Here is a 27,386-nt window from a genome sequence, read left to right as displayed (position 1 = left end):
TATGCAGGCTGGTAGTGTGTCTTAATGTCTGATGGATCTAGTCCACCTGCGTAGGTTTTCTTTTTTAGTATCTTCCTGAATATTCTTGCATGTTTGTTTAGCCAAATGAACTTTAGTATCACTGTTTCCAGCTCTGTAAAATACAGACTTTTTGGTATTTTAATGGTACTACATTAAGTTTATCAGTGAGCTGCATCTTTATGATGCTGAGTCATCCTTTTAAGAATATGGGATGTTTTCCATTTGTCTAAGTCTACTTTTGTGCCTTTCCAGAATAATTTTTTTCTTGTTAGTTTTGCATATTTTTGGAGGTTTATGCCTACATATTTAATCTTCTTAGTTGCTCTGTAAGTTGGGGTTTCACTTCAGTTGTTTCTCTAGTTATTGTTTATGTGCAGGAAGGATGTTGACATCCATCGGTTAATTTTATATATGGCTGCTTTGCTGAATTTTTGTACTATTTGAGTCGGTTTTATCATTGACCATTTATTTTCTAGAACTTTCCAGTTACACTATTATATCAAGTAAAGATATAGCTTTTTTTTTTACCAAAGATATACATTTTTACCAAATCTTTTATCTCTAATTAATTTATCTTTTCAAATTGTGTCAGCTAATATTGCTAACATACTACCAAATCGAAGTAGAGGTAATAGATACTCTTGCCTTGCTCCTGGTTTGACTGGAAATTCAAACCAGGAAATCTAGGATTTCCACATTAAGTAAAACAATAGCGTTAGAACAAAATTTTTTAATCATGTTTACCAGATCAAATTTACCTTGTCAATTCCTATTTTCTTGAATGCCGTTAATAATAATTGGTATTGAATTTTTGTCAAAGACTTCATTCAGCATCAGTGGAGATAATTATCTATCAATATTGATTTCCTTATATTGAAATGACCTTAAATTAATAGAATAAATCTCAACTGCTCATGGTGTATTATTTTCTTAGTGTGGTATTGGATTGCACTTGATGATATTTTTTTCAGTCCTTTTGTATCCATATTCTTGAGTGACGCTTGATGGTCAGCAAGTATTTTTTTCTACTTTCTTTGGAGTCTTGTCAGATTTAGATATCAAAATACTCAGTTTGCTAAAGGAATTAGGATATTTTCCTTGATTTTTGTATCCGTATTTTCAACTAGTTTTCTATTTACTGCTATAACAAATCGCCACAAATTTAGTGCTTTAAAACAACAAAAATTTGTTACCTATTTGTTGTAGAAGTCAGAAGTCCAGGGTGGACCCCACTAAGTTAAGACTGAGATATCAGCAGGCAGCATTCATTTCTGGGGGTTCTAAAGGAAGCTCCTCTTCCTTCCTGTACCAGCTGCTAGAGGCCACCTGGAATACTCGCTTTATGGTCCCCTTCCATCTGCAAAGCCAGCAGTGGTGTTTCTCTTACCACGTTTCTCTGAAATTGCCTCTCCTGACCCCTCCCCCACATTTAGAGATGCCAGTGATTACTTTGGGCCCCCTGGATAATCCAGGATAATCTCCCTATTTTAAGGTCAGCTCATTAGCAACCTTAATTCCTTCTTGCTGTGCAGCATAATATAGTCAAAAGTTCTAGAGACTCTGACAGTAGACATCTCTCTGGGGAAGGAAGGCATTATTCTGCCTGCCACAGTCTTCAGTGCTTCTAGAGCAATTTGTAGAACACTGCAACTGTCAGATCTTTGAAGGCTTGATAGAAGATGATGGTGAAAATATCTGGGCCTGGTGTTTTTGTGGGTGTGGCAATTCTTTAATAACTGTTGCTGTAACCTCTGTGGAAATTTGCTCTGTGTAAACTTTCTCCAACGGGCTCAATTTTGGTAATCTATATTTCTTTAGAATATTATCTGTATAATAAAGGATTTCAAATTTATTTGTATAGAGGCTGTTAACAATTTTTGATTATTTTTTCTGTTTTCTTCTTGTCATTTCTTATTTTATTTGTGTGTTCTCTCTTTTTCCTTGCTCAGGTTAGCTAGTGGTATGCTATTTTGTTAACTTCTTGCAGCTAAATCTACTGGTTTCCTGTTCTCCACTTCATTAATTTCTACTTTTGTCTCTACTCTTTCATTCCTAGTGCCTTTTCTTGGTTTGCTTTGTTCCCATTTTCCAGGTTTTTTTTCAGCTAGGTATAGAAGCCATTGATTTACATGCTTTCATTTTTCACTTATGAAAGCATTCCCTGCTATCAATTGTGCTCTCAGAACTGCTTTAAATATATCCCATATTTGGGGGATTTTGCAGTTTTCAGTGGTTTTTAAAACTTTTTAAAATTTCAGCTTGTGGTTTCTCTTTCATCCAAGAGGTATTTAATAGGAGGCTTTCAAAAATTTTCAATAGATGACCTTTTTGTTTTTAGTGTTGGTTAATGATTTTATTTTCATTTTATTGGTTAATAATCTCTACTTTCATTGCATTGTGATCAGAATGTTGTTTGTCTTATTTCTAATTCTTGGAACTTACTGATGTTTCTTTATGATGAGTTTTTATGAACAGTTTAAAGGCTCTTGAGGAAAAGATATATTTGCTTACATTATCAAAATACAAAGTTCAGTATATATCCATAAAACCTACCTAACTGATTCTGCTCTGCTCTGCTTGTTTGTCCACTTGACCTGTCTTGAACTAAGAGTGATAAATCTGCTTCATGAAGTTGGTTACTATGTTATTCTAAGTATAGATATTCATAAGTGTTTTATCTTTATTATAAATTTGGCTTTGGGCATTAAAAAGTACCACTCTTTGTTAATTTTAGGCTTGAATTCTTATTTGTGGACTATCAAGATTGCTACTCCAGCTTTCATGGTGTTTTCATTTTCCTAGAATACCTTCATCCATCCATTTTATATTTTATCTTGCTGAATCATTTTGTTTTATAGATCTCATGAATATAGCGTATAGTTGGGTCTTACCTTGTGAGCTGAATTGAGGATCTTTTTCTTATCATTGGTGAAATTAGCCCACCACCCTCATTGAGACAGCTGATATGCTTGGTCTCAATTCAATCATAATGTTTTACAGTTGTATCCGTTAGGTTCTATTTGCTGTGTTTATTTTCCGAAAGCTGTTTGATCCTTGTTCAATCATTTAAAAGAATAGAATTAAGGAACATTTCATTTTTATTTTAGTGGTTGCCTTTGTACTTTCATCAGGGTCTTATCATCTGTGGAGAAAGAGAGAGAGGAAAGTGGAAAGGTGGTTGTGAGAGTCCACTTTCTCCCATGCTTGTGTAGTAAAGACAACAACGGACAGTGGCCCCTTTAACATCTTGTACTTCTTCAGAGCTCTAAATCGAAAGAAGAGTCCAGGTGGATGTCAGAGCGATTCCTCTGACTTTGTTTGACGTTATCTGTGCAGATGGACCCAAGTATTAGTGTTCTGCAGGGGTCTTCAGCCCCCAACCCCACAAATGTTAGAGGAACAGGTCTCTATGCCCTGAAGTTCTTCAACTTTAACTGGGGTGAGTCCGCTCAATCTTTTTTTTTTTAATATTTATTTTTATTTATTTTATTTGGCTGCACTGGCTCTTAGTTGCTACATGCTGGATCTTCAGTTGCAACATATGGGATTTAGTTCCCTGACCAGGGATCGAACCTGGGCCCCCTGCATTGGGAGTATGGAGTGTTAGCAGCTGGACCACCAGGGAAGTCCCTGAGTCTGCTCAGTCTTTCGTGTATTTCTTCAACATGTCCTGGTACTTACTGTGAGTCTGGTGCTGTGCTAAGTGATAAGGCTCTCATGGAGCTGGTAACCTTGTTTGGGAAGATAGACAGGTCAGAGAATTGTTTCACTGCCAGGGTGAGAAGGGCTACAAGGGAGGAGTAGAGGTTTCTGGGAGAACTTAGCCTGGTTGAAGCCCTGGGGGCTTGTCTTAGCAAAAGTAAGAAGCCATATGCTGAGATCAGTAACACATCCCTCCCATTCCTGCAGTGACCCTGGTCTGCTCTTGGTGAGGCTGCTGCTTCACCACGGTATGGTAAGAAGGGTTAGAGCACTGCAGCAGACACCTATGCTAAGTCAGTCGTGTCCGACTCTGTGCCTCCCCATAGACGGCAGCCCACCAGGCTCCCCCGTCCCTGGGATTCTCCAGGCAAGAACACTGGAGTGGGTTGCCATTTCCTTCTCCAATGCATGAAAGTGAAAAGTGAAAGTGAAAGTGAAGTCGCTCAGTCATGTCTGACTCTTAGTGATCCCGTGGACTGCAGCCTACCAGGCTCCTCCGTCCATGGGAGTTTCCAGCCAAGAGTACAGGAGTGGGGTGCCACTGCCTTCTCCCTGTTTATCTAGCTAGTAAAGATCATGTTGAATTTCATTCCTCTTACAAGAATAGTCAGCTCTTCTGAATATAATGCAGAAACCCAGTAAGGACCTCGCTCCTGTAGTCATCCTAATCACTGACTTAAATAGACAAAAAAAAAAAATAGAGGTACTATCAAAGACTAACAGATGAAAAACAAAAAAGGTTGTCATACCTAAGTAGCAGCCTTCCTACTCTGCTGTTACAGAAAGGTGACATTTTTATAGTTCTCTTTTGACAAGCATCTAAAAACAGAATAGCATATATGTCATTTGTTTCTTTTATTTTATATACCCTTAATATTCTAGATCCTGGTTATTACATCAGAGGTGTTTCAGAGCATCTATTGTCTGTATGCAAATAATCCTAACCATCAACTATTTCCAGTTTAAAGAATTCTGGTTTGTATTTTCCCTTTCCAGCCTGTTCTCACCACATTGAAATTTCTAGATGGATTGTATTTGGTAAAAACTACGCGTATTTTCCTGGCGGCTCCGTTTATAAAATCCAGCTCAGGAGCTCACATTTTCGATGCATGGAAAAAGGAGGAGCAGGGACAGTGGAAGCAAAATAAACAGATGGTTGCCTTGACGATCTGTAAGAGGCTCTTTCATGATCGTATTTCATGGTTTTCTTTTGAAATACACAGTGAGATAGACATACAGTTTTTATCTCGTTGACTTCCTGCCAGAGGCCCCATGGCTGAGAAAACACCTCTGCCAAGAAGCCACCATCACTGAGTCCACTCTGGCGAGGTCCTTCCCACATCACTTGAGGAGATGGTCACGGGGCCCTCATCCCAAGGCTGGTGGCTGGTGCCATGGGTGTGGACGAGAGTGAGGCTCAGCAAGGAGGCACGGTATTTGGGGGAAGACAAATGTAAACAATGATGATTGCATGGGACAGAATGTCATGAAGTCACAGAGGAGAAAATTCACTCCAGCAGGAGGGTCAGGCAGAGGAGGTGAAGTGGTGGGACTGGGCAGGTGGGTTTGAGCACTGGGAGCCTTGGGTCTGACAGGTGGTTGGGGTGAGGGGTGGGTAAGGAGTTCCAAGGTCCAGGAAGACAGAGAAACAGGAATAATAAAGTTGAATATGTTAACAATGACTTAGCCTTTGGTCTCTACTATGTCAATTTAAAGTTATTTGTACGTAAGTTTCTGAATGTTCCTTGAAAAAAAATAAAGTACAGTAGAGGCTTTTGATCCAAGTTCTGAAAATGTGGGGCAACTTCATAAATGTGTTTGAAAAACAAATGAAATCTCGGGCTTCCCTGATACCTCAGTGGGTAAAGAATCCGCCTGCAGTGCAGAAGACACAGGACACATGGGTTCGATCCCTGCGTCAGGAAGATCACCTGGAGAAGGGCATGGCAACCCACTCCGGTATTCTTGCCTGCAAAAATCCCATGGACAGAGGAGCCTGACAAGCTATATAGTCCATGGGGTTGCAAAGAGTCAGACACGACTGAGCACACACATACCCATATCCCTTATCCAGATTATAACACAAACTTCTAATTGTGTAAGCCTTACAGAGAAAAGCCTAGTGGTAAAGACATGGCTTTGGAGTCAGATCTGCGTTCAAGACCCTGCTTCGTCATTTCGCAGCCTTAGGTACACTTGACTGGATGTACAGTCTCTGAGCGTCATTTTCTCATCTGCAAAATGAAGACAATAGTGGGGCTTGTTTCACATTGCCTTCACATTGCCCTGTTACATGAGCTGTTTGCATGCAAGCACGGTGCCTGGCATCTGCTAATGATCAGTTAATGTTCGTCATTAGTTATTGCTGTAAAACATCGAGTGTTTGTGAGGTTTTCTCTAAAGAGGTATCCCGGTAGACCTTTCTGTAACCTTTCTAAATGTTTGTTCCTTACTCCCGTGCAAAAATCCCAGGGATAAAAACCATCTCAAGCTTTTTTATATTTAAAAAAAATGATAGGATCTACAATTTTAATTTTATGTATTTATTTTTGGCTGTGCCGGGTCTTCGTTGCTGTCTGGGCTTTTTCTCTGCGGTGAGCGGGGCCCACTCTCTAGCTATGGCCCTCGGGCTTCTTACTGGGGTGGCTTCTCTTATTGTGGAGCACAGGCTCTGGGGTGTGTAGGCTCAGTAGCTGCGGCTCCCGGGGTCTAGAGCACAGATTCAGTAGTTGTGGTACAGGCTTAGTTGCTCTGAGGCATGCGGGATCTTCCCGGATCAGGGATCGAACCCGTGTCTCCAGCATTGGCAGATGGATTCTTTACCACTGAGCCACCAAGAAAGTCCTCAAACTTTTTTAAATATTAGTAATCAAAATGTCCCAGATTTCTGCAACATCAGCCTGCGAGGTCACAGCTTCCTGTTGTGCCACATTACGGTAGTCTAACCCCTCATTCTGTATGCCTTCAAGGAATTCAACCTCTTTTTCAGATATCCATGCACTAGGGGAACTCTAGAAAATTCTTATGTCAGCCTTTGGCTTGGCCATGCTGTATAGTCCAGTTTATCTCCTCCAAAGTGAGTTTCACTGAGCATTTTTTTGCATATAAAGGCCCCGAGAGAAGGAGTTGTCACTGTGTCATCCTGTCCTAGGACCCCATCCTAGGACCCCAACACCAGATTGTGACATGTAATTCCCATCCCCAGCTAGAAGGAACCAGGGCGCCTGAGGGGAGGGATGGCCGGTCCCAGGTCTGTAGCAGGAAATCGCTAAGATTTTTAGATGAGCCTAGGAGAAGGCAATGGCACCCCACTCCAGTACTTTTGCCTGGGAAATCCCATGGGTGGAGGAGCCTGGTAGGCTGCAGTCCATGGGGTCACTAAGAGTCGGACATGACTGAGCGACTTCCCCTTCTCTTTTCCCTTTCATGCACTGGAGAAGGAAATGGCAACCCACTCCAGTGTTCTTGCCTGGAGAATCCCAGGGACGGGGGAGCCTGGTGGGCTGCTGTCTGTGGGGTCGCACAGAGTCGGACACGACTGGAGCGACTTAGCAGCAGCAGCAGGATGCAGAACTGTGTCAGAAAGCGGAGAAGGGGGACAAATGAGTTGTGTCCAAAGGACACAGGGGCCAATAAGAAGGTGCTCCCATTGGTCAGAGATGAGCATCAACTGAGCATCTAAAAAGGATACTCGATTAAAACACATTGTGTATGTTAACATAAAAATAGGAGTTTATCATGATGCTTTAAAAAAGTGAGAGAAAGCAAATAACCTCATTGGGTACCATTAGGACCCCAAGTCTTCATTCAGAAAATTGGCACTTTTGTGAGCATTTATCCAGTCTTTCCTGGACAACCTGTATTGCTGGGAATTGAAATCACCCTGGTTGATGAAAAAAAAAATCTTCTCTTATAGAAAAATTCTACCTAATAAATACAAAAGGGTGGTTGAATCACAACATCATGTTGTAACGCCCAGTGAAATCACTGATTCCAGTAATAATCAGTAACAAATGGGACTATCAGATGAGCCAGTGGTGGGACACTGTGATGGAGGAGATGAAGCCATCACGTCTATACTGTAGCATCACCAAAGGTGGAACTCCCTGTGTGCTTCCCGATGGGATACAGGATGATGCCCACGAGGTCACGTCTGAGGTATTGTTGCCCGGAATCTCACTCAGTCTCACAAACTAAATTTTATTGACAGGGTTGTAGAAACAAAGAAAATGACATTGCAAGGAAGCACACTGGCAAGTCCAGCATGTGGGACAGTCTATGAGCCAAGCAACCCAGTTTCTGAACAAATCAATGGCAGGGTAGGGTGGGGGGAGAAAGGAAGGGGAGGGGAAGGCACGGCTGTCAGTACCAGAGGCGAAGAGATTTAACACCTAATACAACATGCAGACCTAGTTTGAGCCTGATTCAAGAAAACCAGCTGTAAAAGAACTTTGCTTCAGAAACCAGGAAAATGTTGTAGGAGACTCGGCATTGGATGACAAAGAAATATTGTCCATTTTGTTCGGGATTTTAACAGCATTGTGGTTTGTAAAAATGCTCAGAATTTTCAGCAATGCATACTAAAGTATGTAGGGCTTGGCTTTAAAGTTCCTTAACCAAAAAGAAAGAAAGGAAAGGGACAAGTGAAAATAAAGTTTTAAATTTTGATACATTTTGACTGAATCTGGGTGACAGATATATAAAAACATTTTAAAAAGGGATCGATAAACCAATGTGCCAAAATCTTGGTAACTGTTGAACCTGGAAATGGATAGAGGAAAGTTCTTTGTATTTATCCCTCTGTTTTTGAGTATGTTTACAAATTTTTTTAACTTCTAAAAAAAATAAACATGGTGTAACTCTAGGACACTGGTATGTTTCTCAAAAGCTGGGTTATTTGCTCTGAGACCTCATCACATGTGCCATTTGAGCAAAGCCAGTCCCCGGCCCCTTGGCATCCTCTGTGCGCCAAGAAGAGAAGCTGAATCCATCTTTCTTTGGGGCAGCCTCCCCTCTCTTCCTTGTCTCCTATGGGCACTGCTGGAGTAAGCACCCTCAGACCTCACACAAGAATAAGCCATCATTTTCTAGGACAGTGTGATCTAAATCCTCATCTAGATGGAAACCATTTCCTCGGGTGCAGAAAGACAATTCTGCCTGAAGAAAGCCTTCTGCACATGGCTGTGGAGAGACAGTCAGCTTCTCGGAACCTCCTTGTCCTGCTTCTCTGCCCACAATAGAGGCTTTGCTCTGTCTTCACTTGATCAGATACCAATTGTGCAAGGACTGGCTACACCTCGGGGAATGCAGGCCACCACTTTTCTTATTTTTAATTTTGGTAAAATGCACATGACAGTTACCATTTTAATCTTTTAAGCGTACGGTTTAGTGGCATTTGGTACCGTCACATTATGGTATATCCAATCTCTAGAACTCTTTCCATCTCGGAAAACTGATACTCTGTCCCCATTCCCCCCTCCTCCAGCCCCTGGCAACCACCATTCTACTTTTTATCTCTATGAATTTGACAACTCTGGCTACCTCGTATAAGTGGAATCATACAGCATCTGCCTTTTTTGACTGACTTCTTTCACTCTGTCCATGGGATTCTCCAGGCAAGAATACTGGAGTGGGTTGCCATGCCCTTCTCCAGGGGATCTTCCCGACCCAGGGATTGAACATGTGTCTCTTATGTCTGGAGAAGGCGATGGCACCCCACTCCAGTACTCTTGCCTGAAAAATCCCATGGACAGAGGACCCTGGCAGGCTGTGGTCCATGGGGTCGCGAAGAGTCGGACATGAATGAGCAACTTCCCTTTCACTTTTCACTTGCATGCATTGGAGAAGGAAATGAGAATCCCAGAGACGGGGGAGCCTGGTGGGCTGCCGTCTGTAGGGTCACACAGAGTCGGACACAACTGAAGTGACTTAGCAGCAGCTCTGATGTCTCCTGCATTTGCAGGCAGGTTCTTTACCACTAGCGCCACGTGGGAAGCCCAAGCCTGTGTGAGAGGGCAGCAGCTCTGTACCTCCTGACATCCCAGAGCCAGGCAGTGGTCACTGCCTTCTCCTGATACACTTTGTCTGAAAACAAAGGAATAGATGCTGGCAAGATGGTGAACAGTGGAAATTCCATCCCTCACTCCTATTCCATTCCCCAGGCACCAACTGCTGTTGGATGAATGGCATTTTTTCCAGTGGCTTTACTGTACTTCATTGTAGACATATATTGTACAAATGCATATGTGTGTGTAGTTTTGCTTTGTAGTTAATAAAAGTATTACCTCATGCAGCAGTGTGTCACAGTTCCATACGATGGCTAGGTGCTGGATATCCTCTGCATATACTCTTGTATATTTGTTGTTCAGTCACTTGGTTGTGTCTGACTCTTTGCAACCCCTTGAACTGCAGCATGCCAGGCCTCCTCTCTCTTTTACTATCTTCCAGAGTTTGGTCAAACTCATGTCCATTGAGTCAGTGAAGCTATCTAACCGTCTTATCCTCTGCTGCGGCCTTCTCCTTTGGCCTTCAGTCTTTCTTAGCATCAGGGTCTTTTCCAGTGAGTCAGCTCTTTTCATCAGGTGGTCAAAGTGTTAGAGCTTCAGCATCAGTCCTTCCAGTGAATATTCAGGGTTGCTTTCCTTTAAGATCGACTGGTCTGATCTCCTTGCTGACCAAGGGACTCTCAGGAGTCTACTCCAACTTATATATGTGAGTGTCATTGTTGAATAGAAGGCAGTCTGTTCGGTCAAAGTGTATATACATTTAAAATCTTAATATAAACAGCCAAAAGAATTACGTCAGTTTACTTGTTAGTGTTAAAGATTTGAACTTACTCTTTCAAGTTTAGGGCAAACATTCTCGTCTGTTATTTAATCACTGGATATCCTTGATCTCTCTACAAGCAAATCTGAATAGCCTGTGCTACTTAGTTAAAATCTCCTTGGAAAATCTCAAGTTAGTAAAATTGTCTAATTTTAACTCTTTTCTGCTTCCTGTCTTAAGCAGATTTGATGGGCAAAAATGTAATTGTATATTTCTGCAGATGGTAAATTTCAGGATTGGTCCTTTTAGGCATCAGGAAGTCTAAAGTTAATTTTATAAATATATGAATCTCTTACTTTAAGGATTACACAAACATATTTTTAAAATATCATGTCTCTTTTGAAATTTAAAAAAAATACTTCACTTCCATCCCCTTCCCTTTTTGATTTTCAGCTGCTTGAAAAATTGTGGATTGCCCTTGCGGATTGCCCAGAAAGAGCAAGTCCTCTAAGACTTTTATGCTGATATGCCCAGGAAATGTGTCTGCACCACACCCCAATTTTAATTACTTAAGCCACTTGAACAGTTTGTGACTGTCAGCCCAGACAAGTGATTTCACAATTATATTTCAAATATAAAGATTTCCTCCAATGAGGCAGAAACTGTTCTTGGCACACACATTTGAAAGGGAGCGATGGGGTGGTTCCTGGCCAGGCAACAATGCCCTGAGAGGAGGGTTGCGGGGAGGAAAGGCCATCTACATCGCGTTGAAAAATATTTTTAATTCTCAGGGAACACAGAAAGCCAGTATTGGAGCAGAGCCGCGTCTCTGCCAGCCCTCTGCGCCGTCCTCAGCCCGGAGCATCCCTGGACGCCCGGCTCTTTTGTGTTTGCTGCGTCCTCTCCAGGCGTGTCTGCGTCGTACGGGGGAAGGTGGGGGTGGCGTACCGGAGATCCCCTCCCAGAGGAGGGAGGCTTCGGTACCTGCTTGTTATGCGTCTATTGACTCGCCTCACGGGGAGGGCTCCAGTGGCAAAGTGACCCTCCCCTCCGCCTGTCCCCTCCCTCCCTGCTCCCGCCCTCAGCCTCCCCGCAGCAGGAACCTAACGCGGCCGCCCTGCGCTCCTCCTCCTGCTCTCCTTCCTCGGGCTCCCGGATTCCTGAAGTTATTAGGAGAAATAAGGGGACCACATGGAAGTTGTGACAGCTCCCAGCGGCGCTCCCCTCTCTCCTGAGCCATCACCTCGCCTTAGGGATTACCCGCTGACACGCTGAATGAAGGGGGTCCCCCTGCCAGCCAGCCTGCCGGGATGGGCCACTGCTGCTGCAAGCCTTATAACTGCCTTCAGTGCCTGGACAAGACGGTACTTTGCCTCCCACGCCCGCCCCTCCCCTCTCCTTCCAAAGAGCCAGCCGCCTCTGTCTCTGTCCGCCCCGCCATGGCATGTGTGTGTGCACTTGTCTTGTGAGTGGAACAGGATATACTGCCCTGGCTGGCAGTATACTTGCCCCTGCTGAGTCGGGAGCCGTGTTACTCTGCAGTGTCTTACATAATTGTCTTTCTGCAGCCTCCGATGTAACTGTTGCATTCTCCTGAAATGTTGAGGGCTCTGCTCCAACATCATGAAATCCAAACTGCCAAGAAATCCTTGGAATATTCTGACTGCTTTTTAACGTACCTGCGAGAGCTGAGACATTCCAGGTGCGGGGGGGAGGGGGAATTTAGATGAGCTAGACATGTTTCTCTTGGCCAACCGCTAACTTTGAAAGTTTGCCACGCTCTGTGACAAACAGCGTCCATCCTTGTAATTTCTGTGCTTAAGGTCAGAGATGCAAGCCTCCCCCCAACCATCCCCAGTCCAGTTCTGCTCTCTGTACGTGTCTGCATCACGTAGGGATGCAGAACACAGAGGTGAAGCCTTAAGGAGCCAGAAGGTCTGAGGGTGTGTTCCAGTTTTCACTGGAAGGGAAATTCACAGCCGGGGAACGGAGACCAGAGTGTGAGCAAGCACCGGGTGACAGTTCCAACACAAAGCCTTTCTTTGCTATTGACTGCGAGCTTGCAGAGGGATCAGGAGATGCTTTTAATTTCTCGACTAGAAATGTGCTGGCAAGAACTCTTGCCTCTGTGATATCTTTTATTATCACACATGTTTGGCTTTCTCAAAGATGCATGAAATGGAATTTAGCGACAGGATGAAATTACCTCCTTTCTTCTTATGGGCGTCAGTTATATAGGTTGAGGTCTAGTATATGACCAAGTGAAGAGAAATAAACGACTTAATATAAAACTCATTAGAAGGAGGTCACTTGGGAAAAATTGGTTACTAGTTCTGTGGGTGAACTCTGACCCAAAGTAGAGTTATACACCACCTAGGAAAATTAAACTGATACATTAAAAGTCACCCGTTCCTTCTTTTCCAGTAGAAATGACTATCTCAGTGGAATTGGTTTTTGCCACCATGACTGAGTTAAAACATTTATGTACACATTTATGTGCTTTAGACGAATAGAAATATTCTGCATTTATACTCAGTTTTCTGCATTTCAGTCCAACATTGAAGTGATTAGGCCCTTTTTTCAAGAGAAACGGTCACCAAGTGGTTTTGAAGAAAGCCTTGTAACAGTGATAATTATAGAAGGGAAGGATCTGCTACATGCACAGAAGTATTATAATGTTCATTTTTCTAAGCTCTGATATAAAAGTTTTAGAAATAAAAGCTGGTTACCTCATGAGAAGAGTTGACTCATTGGAAAAGACCCTGATGCTGGGAGGGATTGGGGGCAGGAGGAGAAGGGGACGACAGAGGATGAGATGGCTGGATGGCATCACTGACTCGATGCACATGAGTTTTGGTAAACTCCGGGAGTTGGTGATGGACAGGGAGGCCTGGCGTGCTGCGATTCATGGGGTCGCAAAGAGTTGGACACAACTGAAATGAACTGAACTGAACTGAAAAGCCTTTTTCAAGAAAATATATTTTAAAGTGAATCTGTCCTCCTTTTTTGTTTCACATCAAGTCCTTGAAAAATATTATCCCTGTGTCAGTCTTTAAATTGGAGATTTTAAGAAAGATGATTAAAGGCTGTTTCTTCTCTTTAGCAGTGTGATGTTTAAGTGACTTTCAAATGATTTAGCTTTGAAACGTCACACTTAAGGCAAGTTATTCTTTCCTAATGAAAACTTAAAAATTTGCACAGCATTTTCAACTTTCTCCTTAAGCTTACAGTGACATTTCTTGATATATCTTTGCTATATTTTAGAATGATATGCCCATTGCAGGTTTTATAGATGTCATGTCCATAGGTGCTTATCTCAGGGATTAGGGCTTTCCATTCTTAATTAAAAGTTTTGTTTTATTTAGTTACCCACCTTTCAGCATAACTTCATAAATGGTATGCCGGAATTGTTAGTTTATTCAGTGGTTACCTGTGGGCCCAGGCATGATACTTCTAGGACTGTTATGTCCAATCTCAAACTCTGGAAATTAGTTTATTCTTTAAATTCCACCATAAAATTCTTTAGTCTGTTCATCAGCTCTGACAATCCCAGGATCAGCATGAGAGAGACCTGATAAAATGGTCGTTGAGTTGTTTCTAATTACTTCAGCCCATCTTCTTGTTTAGTCTCTAAGTCATGTCTGACTCTTGTGACCCTGTGGACTGTAGCCTGCCAGACTCCTCTGTCCGTGGGATTTCCCAGGCAAGAATGATGGAGTGAGTTGCCATGTCCTTCTCCTGGGGGTCAATGTGACCCAAGGATCGAACCTGTGTTTCCTGCATTGGCAGGTGGATTCTTTGCCACTAAGTCACGAGGAAAGCCCTTAGTCCATCGTAATAAGCCTTAAAAAAATGAAAGGAACACCCCCCACCCACCCATACGCTGTATAAATACAAAATAGAAAACTTTATTTTGTGAAGCAAAAATGCCTTTGACAGTTTGTTCCTAGGGCAGGTAAAGATGTTCTGAAACATCTTTAAACAATTAAAGAGACTTTTAGGTAATCAGTTTCAGAGGTGGGCTAAGAAATAGTAGTCTTAAGATGATTCTTTAACATTAATTTATTGGGAGGAAGTATGGAATTTTGCCTAGAGTATAAAATGCATGAAAAGTTTGTTAAATGAACAAATGATTTTTAAAGGTTGATCATGCCTAAGTATTTTAAGTTTAAAAACACGAGTAAAAGCATCAACAGTATTTCTTGCTGGTTTGCTCTGTGCCCAGTTATTTTGGCGACTAGCAAAGAATTGTTAAAAGGCACAGCCTGCCCTATAGAGTTTACCAGTTATTTGGTTGTATTTCCACCTTTTCCAGAGAAAATGCGAGTGGGGCAGGCAGCAGTAACACATACAGGGCAATAAAACCAGTAGAGCAAGACTGAAGTATCGTTAAGTGCAAGTTATGTGGTCCTCACCATTCCTGTTTCTGGAATCCAGTGAAAGGAGAAATCAGTGCTGGAATCAAAAGCAAGCTTTCTTGGAAGAAGTGGATCACGACTTGCATGTTGAGAAATGCGGTAGAGTTTTGAGAAGGATGGTAACTCTAAGCAAAGGGAACTGGAGTAAAGATGTTTTAACCCACATGGGTGAAAGGTGAGAGTCAATATTGGTACACACAAGCTCATAGGGAGTTTGGGGAATGTTTACCGGGCTGAAACCCAGGCTGATTTTTAACTTGAGTTAAGAAGAGATAGGGATCCATGTTGGGATTTGAGCAGGAAGCCAGTCTGTAGACAGACTCATTCCACAGGTATCTGGAAGGGAAAGTTATGACCTGTGAAGCCCCCTGGGATGCCCAGATGGACCCCCAGGAGTCCGTCCACCAGTGTACTCAGTGTGGTCCAGGCTGAAGCCAGCAACTCTGCACATACAGTCACCTCCCAGAGCTGGTCCTTCTTAGAAACGTTGAGTTACTAAGGGAAACCAACTAGATGTACAGCTAGAATGCCAGCCCATTTTTTAAAGATAAGAACTATAACTGACAAGCAAATGAATGATTACACGCCTGGTTAAACAGGTGATTTCTTTTTAGAGTCAAAGTCTAGCTTCATAAGAGGTAGTTGATGAGGATGGAGTCTGAGCCAACAAGTCACGTTACTTAGGCATCCAGCGCCCTCAGGTCCCATTACCCCCAGCCTGAGATTACGCGGGAGGCTGTGTGATGTGTGACTGTCACTGGCCCTGGTGACCGCCTCTTCCAGGCTGCCATAGCTTAGCTTCTTCTACTACATATACCCCTGCCCCAGCCCACCCCTCTCTTGCTGCTTCAGATACAGTCCTGTCCCTGTAGGGCTTACTTTGCATATCTCAAAGCCTCATGTGGGACTTCCCTGGTGGCTCAGAGGTTAAAGCATCTGCCTCTAATGTGGGAGACCTGGGTTCGAATGGCAACCCACTCCAGTATTCTTGCCTGGAGAATCCCATGGACGGAGGAGCCTGGTGGGCTACAGTCCATGGGGTTGCAAAGACACGACTGAGCGGCTTAACTTTCACTTTTTGCATATCTCTACCCCAATGTTTTCTGTGTTGATTGTCATCTCAGAGGCTAATCTAACTTAGCTTTTCTCTAAATTCTTGGGAGGGGTGTGAATTAGGGGAAGGCACCTCACTGCTTCTCCCAGCTATGCTCAGGTGATCGGACAGTAATAAATTTGGGAAGGTCATTAAAAGAAGATAGAATCCAGAAAGGCCAAGAGACTTCTTCCATGAGTCATAAATGGATGAAAAAAATCATGGTTCTGGCTAGTTTTCCTTCCCTCTGCTTGCTCTGGAATCCAGACATTTCCAGCCTTACTCCTCTGAGTTCACGTGCTTCTCCTTGGGGCCCCTGAGTCTTTGTCCCTCCTAACTGCTCCTTGGTAATCCAGATGTGGGCTGACACCCCCCTGTTAGCTGCACCCTCTTAGGTAAGCTAGAAGTTTCCCAGCTACTGATGCCCCAGCATGCATGCGTGCTCAGTCATGTCCGACTCTTTCTGACCCCATGGATTGTAGCCTGCCAGGCTCCTCTGTCCATGGAATTTCCCAGGCAAGAATACTAGAGTGCAGTGCCATGTCCTCCTCCAGGGGAACTTCCTGACCCAGGGATCAAATTAGCATCTCCTGTGTCTCCTGCACTGAGCCACCTGGGAAGCCCAACACCCCAGCATGCACAAGGGCAAAGGCTGGAATGATGCATCTTGAAATTTCATCTGATTTCTTGTGAAACCAGATACGGCCTTGCTCATTTTCCACACAAGTAGACACTGACATGTATTTAAAAATATTAAACGTGAATGATGCTTTCCCTTCGGCTGGTCTGTATTAAATTTCATTTCCAAGTAGAAAAGCAGACATTAGATACAGTGGCCTGTGCTAATTATATGTGAAGGAAATAGTACTTATTGATTAAGTCAAAGCATGGCATCAGTGCTCCCTTAAAGCCATAATAACGGAAATGAATAAAAGGTCAGTCCACTTTCAAAGGAACTTTCCACAGTGCTATATTATGGATCTGGCCCATCTTCACAATATTAATATTGAAAATGAATGCTGTATTCACCAAAGGCAGTATGAAAGCAACACTGAAGACTTAGCGTTTTCTGCTGACGTCACCTGGTGGCTGGTTTGCTTTGAAATATAAAAGAAAATATTTCCCTATTAAGACAAAATTTTACCATGTGGAATTAAACCCTCATGGATGAGAAGCAATATTGTTTTTTGGAAGAATAAAAAAAAATTCCTTTAAGCTCTTTGTAATTACATGTGTAGGTATATCACTTTGGGTTTTGAAAATTCACAGTAAAAAGGATCTGGATGTTTCCTCAAATACCAGAATGCTATAGGTTTTTAAAATTAAACTCCTTGTTAAGGCTCTTTTGTATAGCCTGGGGAAAAGGGGCCCAGCTCAGGTGATCAAATTTTCCTGATCTACACTGATTTCAGAGCAGGCTAAAAAGATAAGGAAGTTTAGCTGGGCATCTTTAAACTTGAATATATATGTATACATATATATATACATATACATACATGCATGTATATGATGACATCACCGACTCAATGGACATGAGTTTGAGCAAAGTCCAGGAGAGAGTGAAGGACAGGGAAGCCTGTCCATGGAATGCGTGCCCATAACTGAGTGACTGAACAACATATATATTTTAAATGTACATACATATGTCCTTTAAAAAAATATTAGGTGGGGAAGAGGAAGCTGACAAAAACACTCAGAACTACAGTGAATTTTATGAAGTTTTCATCAGCAGGCTTATAGCTGGTCAAGCATTCTTTCCAGGAGAGTTGCCGACCAGAGGCAGATTTGGCAAGAAGGGCCCATCTGATGGGGTGACAGGGATTCCCAGAAATAGCCCAAGTGCAATTTTGTGTCACTGGCCCTCCTGACCTTTGCCTGGGGCACTCCCTTCCTAGCCCCCTGCTTACCCATCCTCTGGTCTCAGGAAGCCCCCAGGCTGGCCCTGCCTAGTTGAGTTTTATTGTGTTGTTTTGTAATTACTTGTTTGTTTACTGACTCTTCGGGAGACTCCTCAGCTTCTTGAAAGCAGAAATATCCTGCCTGGCTTGTCTGCCTGCCAGCGGTGTATATGTGTGCTCTGTCGTGTCCAGCTCTTTGTGACCCCATGGACTGTAGCCCGCCAGGCTCCTCTGTCCATGGAATTCTCCAGGCAAGAAGACTGGAGTGAGTTGCCGTTTCCTTCTCCAAGGGATCTTCCCGACGCAGGGATCGAACCTAAGTCTCCTGCATCTCCTGCATTGACAGGAGGGTTCTTTAACCCTGAGCCATCAGGAGAGCATGCTACATAATAGGCACTCAGTAAATATGTGTCACGGAGAAGGCAATGGCAACCCACTCCAGTGCTCTTGCCTGGAGAATCCCAGGGACAGAGGAGCCTGGTGGGCTGCCGTCTATGGGGTCGCACAGAATCGGACACGACTGAAGCAACTTAGCAGCAAATATGTGTCATGTTGGATACATTTCCTGCTTCTGGATCAGTTGGGGTGAAAACTCCTCAGATTCACTCAACCTTTTATATGTCGATGATCATTCAAAACACATATATTCAATTGTAATAAAAACCAGGCTGTTCTGTGGGTTCCTAATGGGGGGAGGGGCTTAGGTGGCTGATGCCCAAGGGAGGGTCACATGGCTGATGCTAACTAACAAGAATGGGCTTTTTCACTTCCTGTCATCCCCAGTTTCACACGGGTGGCACTAGCCGCCTAAACAGACAGCCCTGGTTGAGCAGGCATGTTAGGATAAAAGAGTGTGGCAGGCTTGCTTGGGGCTTGGCCGCACATTCAGTTGCTTGGAGTTCACAGAGTGATGAGCAGGTTGTATACTTTGCCAGGCTTCTGTAACCAGGACAGATCGAGGGCAGTGTTCCCCAAGAGTTTGCAGCGCCATGGCTAAGGAGGAACTGGGCTTCCCTGTAGCAGACTGGTAGGGCGAGAGGTGGCGGGGAGCCTGAGATGTTCATGGTGGGGAGCCTCTGGGATTCTGTCTGTGGGTGCAGCGGGCCATGCCGGGGGCACAAGAGGACTCAGAGTGCCAAGGAGACATGCCAAATCACAGAGGCAGCTAAAAAGACACATTCCTGCCATGGGGCCAAGACGAAGGTTCTGCAAGCGTCCCCTTTCCAGTTAAGCCCATCCTGGAGTAAACGGTCGTTTTAGAGGAACAGCCTTCTTGAACTTGGCGATTTCTGGACTGTATCATTAGGATAGCTTGGATGCCTAATACTGAGCTCTATTTTTAGCCTGTTGGAGTGAAAGCAGGGGCTCATGTGCTTGGCACCAGTGAGGAATTTTCCACTCAGTCCCCATGTAGGGAAGCACTAATCTAACGCTGGCCCATCGAGGAGACCTTGCTCATATTTCAGCCATCCGCTGTGTCATCACACCGGATCTGGCTTAGGGTAGAAGATGGGGGAAGGAGGATGGTGTATGAGAGTCTTTCCAAGGGAACCTTCTGGGCGGTCTCACTCCTGATAACTCAGCAGAACTTCAGTTCATGCTGAGCTCTGCTGAGCCACGAAGGGTGAGGGTGACTCTACGAGGCAGGGAGTGGAGAGTGGAAATTCCCTCTAGGTTCTCATCCTGCCTGAGGAGCAGTGTCCCCGGAGTCCAAGCTGTTGACTCATTCCATCACGTCATTCTGCTTTGGCTCGAAGAAAACCAAGAGGAACTTAATTGATGCAGAGAATTCATAAATTAGAAGAGTTGATGTCATTTCAAAAACAGGCACTTAGGGAAGAAGGGCTGCAGCTAGACTGCTCTGGCCGGCCCCCTGGAGCAGAGCTGCGCCAGCGTCTTCAGCAGGGACATGTGGGGAGGCAGTTGGAAAGGGTCAGAGAAAGCTGACCAGGAAAAGCTAAACAGCTACCCTATCAGGAGTTACAGCCCCATGTAGGCTGGAATGGAAACGAACTGAAGTGCAACCCGCAAATCCACACCAAGGAAGGCAGGGGTGGGTGGAATGTGAATGTAGCCAGGGAATGCTTTCGGTGAAGCAGAGTCATCGGGTCTGGCAGTGCCTGTCCTCCAGTTAGATGTAGAAGGCTTGCTGGTACCTTGTGGTTGGATCCAAGCTGAGGATCAGTGCGATTTGGGTGTCAACACTGGGTCTTTATAAGTGTGGGCTGGAGGGAGAATCTTCTTGTGTTAGTGTTTGATGAAGAGTGTAGACCTTGGCTTGAACCTCCCGCTTCCCCACTTCCTGGGTAGTTGTGCATGTTACTTGGCTGATTTCCTAACCATGGAGCCTCAATTTTGTCCTCCAGAGTGGAAAAGAAACCATGGAGCCGGTTGACCATGTTTGGAGGAGTAAGTGAGCAAAAGGCTTACCCTGTGCTATGCCTGGTGTCTAGGAAGTGTTTGGTCAGTTCAGTTCAGTCACATAGTCATGTCCGGCTGTGACCCCATGGACTTCAGCACACCAGGCTTCCCTGTCCATCACCAACTCCCAGAGCTTGCTCAAACTCACGTCCATCGAGTTAGTGATGCCATCTAACCATCTCATCCTCTGTCATCCCCTTCTCCTGCCTTTGATCTTTCTCAGCATCAGAGTCTTTTCCAAGGAGTCAGTTCTTCCAATCAGGTGGCCAGAGTATTGGAGTTTTAGCTTCAGCATCAGTCCTCCCAGTGAACATTCAGGACTGATTTTCTTTAGGATTGACTGGTTTGATCTCCAGTGTTTGATCAAGGTCAGTGTTAATGTTGATGTAGTAATCAGCATGGGCTTTCCAGGTGGCTCAGTGGTAAAGAATCTGCCTGCCAATGCAGACGATGCAGGAGATGCAGGTTCCATCCCTGCATTGGGAAGATCCCCTGGAGAAGGAAATGGCAACCCACTCGAGTATTCTTGCCTAGGAGATCCCATGGACAGAGGAGCCTGGCGGGCTACAGTCCATGGGTTCCAAAGAGTCAGACCCGAATGAGCAGACACACAATCAGCACACCTTACCCGAGTTTAGTTATTTCCCTTGACTTTTTAGCTATAAGATCTGTTGCTTCTCTTTGGCAGCTGACACTTCCTTGATGAGCTGTTTGATGAGTTTGAGACCATTGGTTTGGTCATCTGTCTTTGCAGAAGGTTGGGCATGAGGGCAGGATGGATCCTCATTGATCAGCCTCATCCTTGCTTCCCAGAATGGAGAGGGTGCAAGTCTCTCATCTCACTGCCTTCCCTCCTGTTTGCCCTGCATCTCTTTTCCTTTCCCACCTCCTCTCTTTCTTCTCTTCCTTCTCTTTCGCTCCCTCATTTGCATTTCTCCTCAAGCAGATAGGTGGAGCAGGCCTGACCACACATGTCAGTGTCATTTTCATCCAAGTGACTCCAGTCTGAGGGTTTTACACCCACATCATCAGCACCGTCTCTACCTGAGGCCTGTTCTCCCTGGACCTTCAAGCCCCTCCTTTCCCATATCCCTGAGGCTTCCATGGCTGGAAAGTGGGGTGTGATGGCTGGTGATGCGGGATATCCACGTATGGGTACCATCCACCCAGGGCTTCATCCCAGGGCTGAGGCAGGAGCTAGGGAAACCTTGGCTTTGGATTAGCAGTCAGAGTTGGCTTATGGATTTTTTGTTAGGTTCTGGTTGTTCCGTTTGCAACCTCAACTAAGTCTTTGCAACTCTCAGCAGCTCAAGCGTGAATCGTGAGTGATGCTATTTCTGTTCTGATAAGGTTAGTATTTCAGTTCTCTGACTGTGCTTCAAATTGAGGATGTGAAGTGAAAGTTGCTCAGTTGTATCCAACTCTTTGTGACCCCATGGACTATACAGTCCATGGAATTCTTCTCCTGGCCAGAATACTGGAGTGGGTAGCTGTTCCCTTCTTCAGGGGATCTTCCCAAGCCAGGGATAGAACCCAGGTCTCCCACATTGCAGGCAGATTCTTTACCAGCTGAGCTACCAGGGATATAATTCAAAATGTCTCTTTCCCATGTGGCGCTAGTGATAGAGAACCTGCCTGCTGATGCAGGAGACATAGAAGATTCAGGTTTGATCCCTCAGTTGGGAAGTTCTCCTGGAGAAGGAAATGGCAACCCACTCCAGTATTCTTGCCTAGAAAATTCCATGGACAGAGGAGCCTGCAGGCTACAGTCCATGGGGTCACAGAGTTGGACATGACTGAAGCGATTTTGGAGATATTGGAGGAGCAGAAACAAGTTAGTTTTTTCAGTAGTTTGAGATTATTTTAGGGTAAATACTGAAGTTTAGCCTCTCTGGAATATCAGGCTCTCTTAATTTGTAGTAACAAGTCAGCTGGCTGTATTCTGCTGATGTTCGAACAAGGACCTGTCCCTGTGATCAGTCTGATTAGACATTTTCCCTGTGTTGTATTTTCTAGTCTTTGAACTTAGAGTAGAATCACAACAGAGCCAGGAAGGTGCTTTAAAAAAAAAGAGAGAGAAAAGAGATAAATGCAAATTCTGAACACATTCAGATATTCAATATGGAAAAGCACCTCTTATCTGTAGGATGTCATCCAGTTGCACATAAAATCAAAGGAAATGGCAGAGTTGTAACAACAAGTAACGCTTTGTATAGAGGGTATAAGTGCCAGGCATTGTTCTGACTGCTTCACCTGTGTTAATTTATTTAACCATCAGGATAACCCTGTGCAGTGGGCGTGGCACTGGAAGGATATGCGCTCTCAGAGGTGGTCTCCTGCCTTCAAATTCCGGGAGGGCAGGGATGCTGCAGGCTGGGGTGGGAGGTGGGAGCTTCATGACTGAGATGGGGTCCAGTGTCCCCCAAAGGGTATATCGTTGCTGCATTAGTTTCAAGAGAACTGTGACTTAATCACTGTTAATGCTCTTGACTAAAATAGCTCTCAGCTTATGATGTAAATAGTTTTATTTTGGCGTAAAATTCTGGTATTGCTTAACACATGCCCTTTGTATGACCTGAGACCCTGCCATGGGCCCAGAGTAGCTCACATGTCACCAGGGTCTAAATGCAGGAGACGCAGGGACACAGTCGTGACAACTGTCTTTTCTTGTTCAGCCCAGATTGTCTGGAGGTGCTGACATCAAAGTCAGAGGAGGTTATGAAAGAAAGAGTGTTCACGCAGCCTTGATGATATCTGTGCTAGATATTTGGTACCCATTTTAGCCAAAATTTCCTCTTGGGAAATGTTTGCCTTGGGTGTGCATTCTACAGAGTGAAAGAAACTTTCCTTGAAGGCCTGTATTTTTGGCATCTCTCACTGGAAGAGAATTTACAGAACACATCTTTCCTAGTTATCATTAATAATAAAATCATAACAAATGTAAGTCTTGATGCTGACTCATATCTTCAACTGCTTCTCTGTTTTATGTCCTAGTAGGAATTTGATTTGAAAACAAGTAAGCAGTCATTTAGTAAATGGCATTCTTTGCAGTAAATAATACTTCGAGTGGGAGTTTTCCTCTTCTTCTTCCAATGCACAGAGTGGAACAAAATACTTGGAGACTTCTAATTTTGGTGTTGATCTTACGACAAAGAGAAATGTTTCATATAGGTTTTCTGTTCAGTGTTCATGAGGTAGCTGGCCATGCATGTATGGACGAAAGGGTAAGTTTAAAGAGACTTGGTAAAATAAATGTCTGTCTGTCAGAGAGCTGTGGCATTGGCATTTTCATGGTCAAAAATCTCATTAATAGTGACAATCATTAAAAATGTAAAATAATATAGAACAGTAGATTAATGTGTAGACATGCAGAGAATTACTGTAGGTTGATATCCACAGAGCAGAATATAGAGAAAAGTGCAACTATAGGGAATTATTAATATTATATGACAAGCTTTGTGATTTGAATGTGGTACAAATGAGTGAGTCATACTTGGCTTTGTAAGTTTTGTATATGCTTATCTAATGAGAAAATTATCTCCTTAAGGACTCGACTTATAAATATTTGCTTAATGTGATTCATTAATTAAACACGTGAAAGTCCTTATCCAGCCGCAAACAAGGGGAATCTCGGTGTCCATTTTGTTTTTTCAGAGTGAAAGTGCCCTTGTGAAAGAGAAAGAGCTGTCAATCGAGCTTGCAAACATCAGGGATGAAGTTGGTAAGTGGGGCCTTGGCATGAGGAACGGGAAGAGGGTGTCTTTTTCCTGGTATGTGAACGTGTAACAAAAGCAGTTGTGTCTCGAGTAATAACCAAAGCAGACCTGCCTGGACAGATGGGAGCATCTCCCCCAGAGCAGTGGTGGGTTCTTGTAGTCTTGGGGGCGGGGCATTGATTTCTCTGCAGCATCTCTGTTGTCACAAAGGCAGCTTGCTAACAGTTCACAGTGGAACTAATCAGGCTTGACTCCGCTTCTCACAGATGGCAGCGCATCTCTGCATCTGCTGTGTGTGGGGTGACACGCACCCCCCGTGTGACCCCTCCCCCTGCCCGGGGGAAGGCACAGCTCCTAGAAGCAGCTCAGCTCTGGTGGGTAGCTGGAGCGCTCCCGGTAAGATGCTTCCTGCCGTTGTTCACCCCGCCGTGAAGCATTCTGTGCTCTGGGATGTGAATCTGGATGGCTGTAACAATGCTAGGGTTCATCTCGAAACTCCTCCTCTTTGGCCGATAGGATGGTGTCATTCTGGCTGAACCACAGGAGACCTTGCCAGTGACGGGATGACCCCTAGACCCTGGGGTATCTTCCGTCATAGACTTTCACTCTTGGCCGTAGGTCAGACCAAGGATCTGCCACGTTCCGATTACTTGATCCCATTCTGTTCTTGGGATCCTTTACTCCAGCAGAGGTGACATGAACATGACCTAGTCCCCTTGGCATGCTCTTCTCTTTACGAGGAGCGACTCTCCTCCGTCCATTGTGGTCCTGGGGGCGGCCCACCTGTGCAGGTGTGGCCTCCTCCGCCAGCAAGGCCCTTGAACAGGCCCACCCATCCTAGGTGGGTAGCACCTGTTTTGGGGTCAGCCGTGAGGCACCGAGTGTGGAGGCCAGACTTCCCTGGAGAACACGGGCTCCCAGGACGCATGGTGGATGGGGTCATCATTTTCAGTTTCGCCCACCCTTCCTTTTCAGAAGTGAAAGTGTTAGCTGCTTCAGTCGTGTCCGACTCTTCGCAACCCCATGGACTGTAGCCCACCAGGCTCCTCTGTCCATGGGATTCTCCAGGCAAGAATCCCGGAGTGGGTTGCCAATTCCTTCTCCAGGGTATCTTCCCCACCCAGGGATCAATCCCGGGTCTCCTGCATTGCAGGCAGATTCTTCACCATCTGAGCCGTTATTTTTACCTTAAAATTTGTGTTTTGTTCCTTCACCATGAGTTTACACTTGCTCTGCCTTCGAGACAGGGCAGCCGTGGCCTCTTCTCCCCTCCTAGGGGAGCAGTCCTGTGGGGAAGGCCTCACGTCATAGCCCCTCCACAGCCTCACCTGTGCGGCGCCCACACCTGGCACCCCTGCCGGAGGGATGGATGCACAGGACCGGAAGTGGCAGTGTTGGTGAAGGACTCCGGTGAAGCCCCAGTCCACACAAGCGTGTCTCTCTCATGCGATGGTCGGGCTCTCGGATGGTTCCTGAGCTATGGAGGAAATGACCGAGGTCCTGGCAGGGTGAGCTGGCTCCTGTCCGTGTCTGCGGGTTCCCCTTCATCACAAGGAGATTTGATTAAAGAAGAGAGTGATGACGGGGCAGTCTGCAAGGTGACTCGTAGCTCTGAGGTGTGTAATACCTTGAGTCTGAAGACGGAGGACAAACTCTTCCACTGTGGGGTGAGTGCCTCTCGAAAGAGATGCCTGCTCCCCTGAGCAGACGTTAGATCCAGGTGTCCGTCCCAACCCAGCGGGTGAAATGTACCAAACCCAGTGCTCTTACCCTCTGTGCTTTCCCGAAGCTTCTGAGTGCAGCAGGTACCCCTCAGGGACCACACTGGGGCTTTGTCTTCTTTGATTTCTGCATTAGTGCCAAGAGGAGCACCAGAATTCACCTGCCGAGTGAAAAAGCCATGGGGTGTGGGGAAAGGAAGGCCATTCAGCCCCGCATTCGGCTCCAGAGGGCGCTTTAGCTGTGAGTCCCTGAGCCGCTGTGGAGGCAGCATTTGTATAGGGGAAAGACAAGGGGGCGGGGGCACCAGCCACTAACTGTAAAGTCATGAATTCTGGTGTCTTGACCTGTGCGGTGTTCCTTTGAAGGGAAGAGGGCACCTGGCTGTGTTCACCGACCTGGAAGCTCTCTGAATCCCGTTGTTCAAGAGTTTTTATAACCCATCCTCCAGTGCCCCCTCTCTCTGGAGGTTGGTGAGGGGGCCTGGAAACTGCAGCCCTCTGATGGCCTGCTCTGTCCTGTGACCCGCCTGTCCTGAGGCTCTCTAGGTGCCTCAGGGAGTCATCTCCTTAGCATAAATTCAGTCACAGAAGGACTCATTGTAAATATGAGAGACTGTCCTGTCACCCAGGAATTCAGAAAGGTTTTAGGAACTCCAGGGGACAAAGACCAGTATATTATTCTACCTCACCTAGCCCAGGCACCTGGGCAAGGCACTGCCCAGACATAATCCCTCCTGCATTCAGCAGTTTCCTGAGCACCTTTCTGCAGCAGGCACAGTCATCTCATTGTGATGGAGGTCCAGGCCTTAATGATTATAGTCTGTCTAGTCACTGCGTTTGAGAGATCAGTAAATCCAGACTTGGTCAAAGATTTTATCTAAAGCTGGGATGCCTGCAAGAGGACTAAGAAGAAGAGCTTAGTTCTCTTTAATCTCAGTCCATCCATTCATTAAACAGTTATTTATTAGGTGCTTAGTGTGTGCCAGGCAGGCTATCCAGGTGGCTCAGTGGTAAAGAATCCACCTGCCAATGCAGGAGACTCAGGTTTGATCCCTGGATCGGGAGGTACCCCTGGGGAGGGAAATGGCAATCCACTCCCATATTCTTTCTTGAGAAATCCCATGGACAGAGGAGCCTGACAGGCTACAGTCCATGGGGTCACCAAGAGTCAGACTAAAGTGACTTAGCTCGCACTTGCGTTTTTCATCTGACCTGAAAACTTAAGAAACGTTGATGTGAAATGTAGTTTTAAAACCGAAAGCAATGATTAATAAAGCAGTCATTCTGGCAAAGCTTCTCAAGTGTTGTACAGGAAGCTAAATGGTTAAGGCTGCATTTGGATTCAAGTTGGTATATTGAAACAGAGCAAACAATACTGAATGTTTTCTGTAACATGAAATAAAAACATAAAGAATTCCAAGAGCTTTGATACAAAAGTATGATAGTAATCTAAGTTTGTGATAGTAAGCACTGAATTGTTATTTATTATGTTCTTAAGTTACTAAATAGAATGAAATTTTCAATTTGCTCATGTTTATAGCTAGTAGCTTACATATACACACCCCACTGTAAGTGTATTTGTGAGATGATTTTACCTCCTAGGGTTTATACAGAAAATGTGTTTTCTCATT

At 44.7% G+C, this 27,386-nt stretch overlaps 1 protein-coding gene across 2 annotated transcripts in view; it reads left to right on the top strand.

The window, feature by feature from the left end:
* MTUS2 (microtubule associated scaffold protein 2) overlaps nt 1–27,386 on the top strand; it is a 259,084-nt gene that overhangs the window by 185,381 nt on the left and 46,317 nt on the right. Inside the window, exons 1-2 of one of the 2 annotated variants that reach the window (XM_068984630.1) lie at nt 11,799–11,852; nt 23,973–24,039. In XM_068984630.1, the coding sequence (XP_068840731.1) occupies nt 11,799–11,852; nt 23,973–24,039 (121 nt within the window). Of the gene's footprint in view, nt 1–11,798; nt 11,853–23,972; nt 24,040–27,386 lie in introns of those variants that run through there. The other variant, XM_068984629.1, reaches the window with a different exon arrangement.

The sequence above is a fragment of the Capricornis sumatraensis genome, chromosome 12 (genome assembly GCF_032405125.1).
Source record: "Capricornis sumatraensis isolate serow.1 chromosome 12, serow.2, whole genome shotgun sequence".
Classification (NCBI taxonomy): Eukaryota; Metazoa; Chordata; class Mammalia; order Artiodactyla; family Bovidae; genus Capricornis; species Capricornis sumatraensis.
This window is presented reverse-complemented; position numbering and strand designations above follow the sequence as displayed.